This window comes from Uloborus diversus, unplaced genomic scaffold, assembly GCF_026930045.1.
Source record: "Uloborus diversus isolate 005 unplaced genomic scaffold, Udiv.v.3.1 scaffold_83, whole genome shotgun sequence".
Classification (NCBI taxonomy): Eukaryota; Metazoa; Arthropoda; class Arachnida; order Araneae; family Uloboridae; genus Uloborus; species Uloborus diversus.
In genome coordinates this window covers 48,925-57,949 of record NW_026559044.1, presented here as the reverse complement: position 1 = coordinate 57,949, position 9,025 = coordinate 48,925, and the positions used below count along the sequence as shown (strand labels likewise).

Here is a 9,025-nt window from a genome sequence, read left to right as displayed (position 1 = left end):
GGTGATTCAAATTTCAGACGATGCTTGTCTAAATTTTCGTTTTACGAGCTGCAAAAGTTGGAACACTTTTGAATAGAAATTCTTTGCAGAATTGGAAATCTCATTCCTGCTGGATTTTCCTCTCAATCCCGCTGTATACTCTCCGCCAAATATCATGCAGAAGCCAGCGGGATTCGAGATTGGAAACAGTAGAAGACAGTTAAAAACACCAGTCAAAAAGTTGACAGGAAACTTCTTGAAGAGTTGATTCAAATAACCGACACATGTGAAGATATCCTTAGCAGAATGCTGCAAGTAGTCTAGAATTTTCTTTTCTTAAACATAATATTGCATTGCAGTTTTATACTTCATTTAACAAAAAAGGAAGTATTATATTCACGAAAAAATATTCACACAAAAATCGACCTTCATTTCCATTTTACTCACCCCCGAATGAATATTGAGTTTTTTTTCGACTCGACCACACGTGGATAAGTGCCTAAGAACGTATAAACACGCGAAATATCCATAATGACTATTCCCGATGTAATTACAACGAATTTTCTCCTGACGTCTGTATGTATGTGCGGATATGCGTATTTATGTCGCATAACTCCAGAACAGAAAGAAAGTTTAAATTTGGTGCGTAGACTCCTAGTGGGGTCTGGTTATGCATCTCCCCTTTTGGTTCCATTTGGATGTTTCTAAAGGGGTCTTTTGCCCCTTTTTTGGGGGGAAATCATTGTTAATTTCGATGTAAACTTAAGTGATGTTATTATTTGGCGGGCCCTTGGCGATATATCGCCTGTCTTTTGGTTGCCAAGTTTTGTCGCCAACTTGGCGACAAATCTGGCTTTTTTTTTTTTTGAAAAATCTGTTCCAATTTGGCCACTGTTGGTGATATTTAGATTGTGAACTATTGAATCACATTAAAATTGCCAGTAATGGGGAAATGACATTAAATTGGAGTAAAAGGAAGTCATGTGATGCACACATCAGCTCGTTTTATAGCCTGATTGGTATGCCTTTGTTTCCCCGTTTTTACTGACGACATAGTTCTTATTTACAATTGTAATATACAATTTTGAATGTTCATATTGCAAATGCTTGCAACCAGGTTTGATCTCAGTGCAGAAACTGGAAGGAGATATAAAATTACGGATACAGAAAGCAACATAACTAAGCAAAGTCAAGAAATACATCCATCAAGTCCAATTTGACTTGGTGGATAACTTCTATAAATTTTTTCTCATTATATATCTGAATGAATTTTTCATTTTTCAAATGGTGCATTATCAGTATGAGGATGACACATTTGTACATATTTGACCTATTAAAGGTCCTCATCAAAGGTGATGACGTTTGATTTTTGGCTACTCAGAGTCACATTGAAGTTTAAAGTTATACATGATCCTATTGTTTCCTCACTATGAAGTGTTGCACTAATAAAGAAAATAAGTGTACACAGAATATATATTTTTTCCAGATTTTTAAAATAATAGCTTTTGGAAAGATTTAAGGTCAAAGGTCAACGAATGACCTGCCAAATTTAAAAATTGTATTTGTGTATAATGAAATATATCCTTTTTTTTTTTTTTTTTGAAGCTCTTAGCATAAACGTTCAAAATATATAAGAAACTTGAATAGGTCCAGAGTTAGGACTATTCTAGTATGAGCTGGGGGTGGAGGATATTTAAATTTCGACCCCTTATATCTAAAACATAGCAGCTAGGGGATTAAAATTTGATTTTTTTATGCCTTTTAGTAAATGGGAATGTAGCAGCGCAATATTGTTATAATCCGGGAGCACTCAGCTTTAAGGTGTGTGATTTAACATAGAATAACTCATTATTGACTCTCGTTTTCTTGTTTGTTTCTTCCATTCAAATGTATTTTTTTTTGGCTCTCATTTCGATGAGATTTCTGTATGAATTTATATTTTGAAAAAGCCGTAAGAAAGCAAAATAAAATAAATCGTAAATTTTTAAAGCTATATAAATACTAGGGTGGTTCACCGTCCTATGGTGAAAATAAAGGGCACCGGTATTCACCATAGGACGGTGAATTTCATTGTATTCACCGTCCTATGGTGAATATAATGAAAAAGGTGGCAAATGATGTTTGAATCTTAAATATAAAATTTTATTAAATTCGAACAACATTTTCTGCCTCCCGATGTGAAATACCAAGAAAATTTTCTTTCTTCTTTGCTACCTAATATTGTGATTCTGTCATATATATATATATATATATATATATATATATATATATATATATATATATATATATATATATATATATGTAAGGACCGCCGCTCGGTTCTTATTACGAATCTTGTTGCAGTGTTGTGCCGTGATAATCCACCACGTAGGAAGAGGACAGAGCTACATTCACAAATCACATCTTTATTTTTACATGGAATATAACAGCAGCAACTTCTCTTAACTAACCCGTTTTACTAATTTAGTGTGCTTGTATATAAGCCACGTTTCTCTGAGCACGTTGGCGGCTGCATTCTTTAACCTTTTGGTCAGCTGAGTGTCCATCATAAAGTTGTGGACGTGCTTCTCTGCTCGAGTTAGCTCGAGTTTTCGGGCGATGACTGCAACGACCAACGCCGTGCACCCGGCGCCCATAAGACCCGTGCTCACAGAGATGCCGCGGCCACAGTAGGTGTTGGGCACTATGTCGCCGTAACCGACAGATAGAAAAGTAATGGCCGTCAACCACATAGTGTTAAGTAAATTAGCATGCTCCTCGTCGTGATATCTCTCGCAGAGTCTCAGCGTCCACGAAGCGATGATCCACAGAGAAACCATGAAGACCAGGAGCACCGTTCCCGGACAAATGGTCATGAGGGTCTTGAGGACGAACCTCGTATTGAAGTTGATTCGGTTGAGTGCTCCAATGCTCCTGGATGAGGCATCTGTGAACAGTTTACTATGCAGAAGCATCACTCTGCATATGAGGTATAGGCGTAGGAACATGGGCAAGGACAGAGTAATGTCGATCGGCACCTTGCGGGATTCCACAATACCGTTCTGATTAGCCAGTTTGGTGGTCCACGTGAAATAGTATTCCCCAGGTATGGGATGGACGGCGCAGACGGCCAACTCGAGGAAGATTAGCGAGATCCGTTGGGGGGTCATCGCAATTCTCCAGTCGTCGGCACAGTTGTCGATCATAAACAGCTGTACTTCAAGGGCATGGTAGGCAACTATAAGACCTAATAGCATAAGCGTGGAGACGGAGATCAATGTTTTCACAGCAGTAGAAAATACAGAGGCCTTGTTGTAGACTAAGGCAGCGGACAGTTCGTTCCCGACGACCATCATGACGATGCCGAACATGGCCATGACGAGGGCGTAGTCGGAAATGCGCTTCCGCTTCTCAAAGAGCGCCTTACGCCGGCCGAGCCGGTATCCGACGCTGGGCTTGTGGAAGCCGGCGGCCTTCTTCTTGGCCGCATCGTCGGCGGCCGCGGGCTGCTCCGAGGTGACGCCGACCAGCGCGATGGCCGCCGTCTCGCTGTCCGTCGAGTTCTGGCCCTTCATGGACGAGGCTCGCTCAAGGGACGCTGTCGAGGACGTGTAACCCGTGGGCTTGCGGAGCTGCTTGAACTGGCGGATGGCGCCATTGACCCGCATGGAATCGGCGGCGATCTCGGCGAACTCGTTGCCACCTTCCCGGTACAGTTGCCGCAGGGATGCGGCAGCCACGCTCTCCCGCGAGACGGTCTTCGTCAGGAACGAGTGCTCGAGGCGGGAGCTGAGGCCGAGCCTCGCGTGAGGCGGCCACAGGTGACTTCTCCAAATTTTCTTTTTTTCTCCTTCTTGATTACTGGTGCTATTAATTGCCTTTTTTATGCTATTTTCAGTTCGATTTTCCTTAAAGCATTTTTTCTTTTTAGTTTTGTTAATTTTTTTTCTATGCTTACTTTTCTTTAATTTAGTATTTTTATTTCCAGGATCATTATTTTCACCGTCCTTAACCTTGATTTCAGGCAAAATGTGCGAAGACAAATCATTTAGCGCGGACTCAGAAAAAGTGATCAGTTTTTTCCGATCCTGCATAACGACCCGTCTCATACAGTCAATGACTAAATGAAATCGAATGCAACTCTTTAAACCTAATATGGCATATGGTAAATCGGTGTCTAGAATAAAAAATTCCACCGGTCTAACGATATTACCAACTTTAAGGTGGAGCGTGCATGTTCGGTTAAGTGACAGAATTCCCTGGGTTTGCTTAACATTCACGATTGTTTTTTCTTCAATCGAGACATTTAATGTTTTTGCAATCACACTAGGAATAATGTTTAAGGTTGATCCTGTATCTAAATTTAAACAAATCTTTTGTAATAAACTCGAGTTTCTTTTATTTTTAGTGTACACTTCATTATATAATTTATTTTCATTATATAATTTATTTTCACTTTTGTAGATTATTTCGCTTTCTATATACCCGGGAACTAGTAATTGTCATGCTTCATTTGAATTTTCCTCTCCTTCCTTAAATTGTTTATCCTTATTTGGAGACTTTAGTAATGGTTCAACCGTCGAGGTATTTGGTTTATTTATGCAGGTTTGTCCCCAATGATATGCGTTAATAATTCCTTGTTGTGCGCAGAATTTACAAGGATTAGGAGGTAGCTCCAGTGTATAATGTGTTGTTTGTTTTTTACGGGCGTTCTTTTCCTCGTTTTGGTTTAAAACACGACGTTTGTCCTGTGGTTGACTAAAATTATTTTGTGGAAAATTATTTCTACTTTGGTAAGCGTGATTAGGGTTTTGCCGAAAATTGTTTTGCATTTGGTTTCGCGGTACCCAGTTTTGATAAAATTGGGTAGGTCCCCTATAAGCACTTGGTTGTTGTGTCTTGGTCTTAAATTCATTTTTTGACATTTCATGTGGTACCTCGTTAATTATCTTAGTAACCACTTGAAGCCATTCTGTAGGAGTTTGCGGGTCTTTAATTAGCATAAAAGGTTTAATTTGTTGCGGTAACCCATCTGAGAGCCCTTCTAGAATATGTTTGTTACTGAGATTTATTTTCCTCCCCAGTTCTACTTTTTCAGTGAAATAAGAGAATAATTCTTTGGCGTTTCCCGAGAATCTCAAGTTCTGGAAATCTGTGAAACTACTCATCGGGGTGAAATAATGTTCCTCAAAAATGTCTATTATCTCGCGAAAAGAAGTGCAACACAAACATTGATTAATATAGATTTTTAAGGCGGATCCGCGAATAAATTTCTGAAAATTTTTTAACTTCCAGCTTTCGTTTAATTTATTTAAGTTCGTTTGTTGGTTAAAATGAGCTAACCAAGATGAAAAATTTATTCCCAACTCTGGCTCAAACAATAAGATTTCTGGATTGCTAAACGTATTTGTTTCTTTTGCTTCATTTTCAGAAGCAGAAATCCCGGCTAAATTTAGTTCTTGCATTCTCTCAGTAACAGTTTGGCCTTCCACATATGTGTTATTTACGTTTAATTCAGGCGATACCTCAGCTTGAGTTTCCGCATCTTTTCGATTTGACTCTTTGTTTTCCATTTTTTAATTATTTTTATTAGAAGGGACTATTTCTGGGTCATTTTCTATTTCAAGGTTTTGACTAGTTTTGCCACTACGCAATATCATTATCTCTAATTTCACCAAACTTTAAAGCATTTCTTCTACTTTTCACATTCATATTCAAATTATTTAGTAAAATTTTAACAAATGCTACAAATTAAAGACATATAAAAATAGTACCACAAAAAAGACTATCTTACTTTAAATCAGAACAGAAAACACATTTACATTACATGAAACATTTTTGGCAACCAAACAAAATACTACCATAACGGCATGAGCCTTTTAAAGAGCTTGGCCGATAAATATTATACATATTAACCATAATTAATGCAAAGAGATCATGAAAACCTTTCCATAGAAATCACAATATGAACGAAAATACTTATTTCAAGAAAGTAAAAGTATCATATTCCGAAATCTAAAAAAAAAATGTAACTCAATCACCAGCCTGATCTCAAGATTTCAATTGAACGAAAGGGAAAAAAACACACAAGAGATCCTTGCAAATCGAACTTTCAACGAGCGAGGCCCCTTTCATCTGATCATCACAGTAAACCATATGGTGGCACAATTTATCACCAGCAAGTGGATCCTAATGATGTTTTCGCACCCTGGATGGGTCACACACTCACATTCAACAGATGCGCTGAGCACCAACACTCGGAAAAATCTTCGCTGGAGTTCCACTGAAATGATCTCTGGTCTCCATCTGGCACTTAAAACTTTCTTTTTCTTTCTTAGGATATTCTGAAGTGGTTTCACTGTTGTTAGCGGTTAACTCCGAAAGACACTGTTTCGATGTCTTGAAGCAAAAAATCCTCTTGCGGATGAAGCATGGTATTATCTTACGCAAATCACTCAATGCTGCAAAAATTTTAAAATGCTACAGCTCTGCCCTCATTTATAATCCTACCGGCTTGTAAGAACCGCCGCGCCGCTCGGTTCTTATTACGAATCTTGTTTTCGCAAGTTGCAGTGTTGTGGCGTGATAATCTACCACGTAGGAAGAGGACAGAGCTACATTCACTAATCACATCTTTATTTTTACATGGAATATGACAGCAGGAACTTCTCTTAACTAACTAACTGTTTAGTTGTGCCACGATTTTTATATAGGGAATATCATTAAAAGGTTACAGATAATTATCCCTCGATCATGTGATCGCACGTGATCTATATAGGAGGAGCAGATTGCAATAACGAAATATTATTGGGCTTTGCACCGCAGACAGAGGCTGGCTTAAGTCTGGAGGGAAAAAAAGTGTCTGGTAGGTACTTTAAGGGGAATCTCATCTGAGCCCACAACATAGCCATATATGGTGTGAGAAGCATTTAAGTGTGTAATAAATAATGTCTGTGACTCATACGCGCTGACATATAAGTGAACAGAACTTAATATGGAAAAGGCCTAGCAAAGGATTTTTCATATTACATATATATATATATATATATATATATATATATATATATAGAGAGAGAGAGAGGGAGAGAGATTTATCGTATCAATCCCAAAATAATTCTTTTTTATTTATTTCCATAGCAGTGGAAGAAATTTCATGAATAATATCTGCTTCACTTTCCTCTAAATCTCTATCTTCAAATACCTGTTCAGAGTTCTGTTTCTATTGGTCTTGGTCAGGCATCTACCAGTCAACAAGGAGAAAACAAAGAAGAAAACATTTTGTCAATCTCATGTGAGGGGTGGGCTCTCCCAGCTCGTAAAAGTACACGATTTTCAATGAAACGAAGAGAGTTTCTTTAAGAAAACTTCCTTTATGGTGAGAAAACCGGGAGAAATCAGACGCCCGACCAAGTAGAACATGCAATGAGAATAGAGATGATTGAAGACATTAAAATATTCCAACCGAACAATATCTGACAAAAAGTCAAATTCAAGCTGCTTTTATCCCATATACAAAGCAAAGAAAAAAGGAAATAATACTGATTATTTAAGAACCGACAGCCTTTTCGAGGTATTTGAAGATAACATAAAAAATAGATATTTAGAGGAAAGTGAAGCAGATATTGTTCATGAAATTTCTTCTATTGCTATGGACATAAATAAGAAAGAATTATTTTGAGATTGATACGATAAAACGATAAATCAATATATATATATATATATATATATATATATATATATATATATATATATATACACATACATATAATATCGATTTATCGTTTTCTGATTTACCTGCAATTAAAATACCATCAATTTGTAAAAATCTGAAAAATAAAGTAGTGCTAGTCTTTTTCTTTTTCTTTATACATACATATATACATTCTTACTACATCTTTAAGTTTTAGCAGATCTCATCTGCATACTGGACACACGTTTTACGCACGAGAAAACGCATAAAATGAGCTACAAAAAAAATTATTTTCTAAAAAACAAGAAGAGATCCCATGCTGTTTTCTTTTTCATGATGTTTTACACATAGCCAGGTACCATAATATATAAAAGGTTTTTTTTCCTAGTGATGCTGTTTTGAGTTAAATGCGATCAAAAAAGCACAATTTTTGAAAATTTGAAAAATATCAGGGCATTTTTCTCCTAAATAAAATTTAACCCCAAACAAATTTTGTGCTATTTACTCTCTTCATAGTATAAACTTTCAGTATATGTCGCATTTTTTTCCGGAGGAGGCTTTTTGGGGGGAATAACGCAGATTAAACTTGCGCGAAAACGGATAAATTCCATACTTTGCGACCCCTTATCTGAAGAAAGCAACAACCCCCAACCAAAATAACTATGAAGTCATCATCACTAGATACAGTCCAACCAATAAATATAAACATAACCGTGGGGTGGTGTTTCTGTAAAGAGCTAAAGCGCACTGAAATGCGACTTTTAGAATTTTTCTAAAAAAGCGCTGCAAAACCTCAAACTTTGGGAATTTTTAACGAGCGAAAGAAAATTTTTGGAAGGCTAAAAATTTCAGAATGTTCACTTCTTATGACTTACTTTGACATATAAAAGAATTAGGAAAATCAAAAATGGTCACTGCCAAAATTTCCGTTTTTTGTCTGAATTTCAAAATAATGACTCTTAACGTCTAAATGCAACTGTTGGATATGTTTTAGTCTTGATTGAATTTCATTTCATTAGACAACTTTGGAATAACTGTTAGATCTGTTCTAACCTTGCAATTGCAGTCCAAGATAAACAAACCCTATGAGCTAAGAGTAAGTACAGAAGAATTTAGGGAAAATTAGTGATTTTCAAACTTTAATAACTCCGGCCCATGATGTCCCTTGAGGTTGAATTTTTGTATATGTACTCAATGGCCCCCCAAGAATATATATATAAAAAATCGTTACCGTAGCCCCCCGGGGGCTGTGATAGAACCCCGGGAAAGTACAATTTGGGGGGTAAAAACAGAGGGAAGGGGAGGGGGGTCAAATGGCACAAAAGGCACATCAGTAGGGCACAAGGAATGTGTGTGCGAAATTTCAGCTTGATTCCT

General features: G+C 37.2%; 1 protein-coding gene across 1 annotated transcript; it reads right to left on the bottom strand.

Moving 5' to 3' along the window:
* Positions 1 to 2,420: 2,420 nt before the first annotated feature.
* Positions 2,421 to 3,782, bottom strand: LOC129233958 (small conductance calcium-activated potassium channel protein-like). Its single transcript, XM_054867870.1, has one exon. It carries the CDS (start codon positions 3,624 to 3,626, stop codon positions 2,421 to 2,423), a length of 1,206 nt encoding a protein of 401 aa, XP_054723845.1. The 5' UTR covers positions 3,627 to 3,782.
* Between the last annotated feature and the right edge of the window lie 5,243 nt (positions 3,783 to 9,025).

Coding starts and splice junctions, on each gene's coding strand:
- LOC129233958 (XM_054867870.1), bottom strand. CDS start 3,626: ATGCGGGTCAATGGCGCCATCCGCCAGTTCAAGCAGCTCCGCAAGCCC.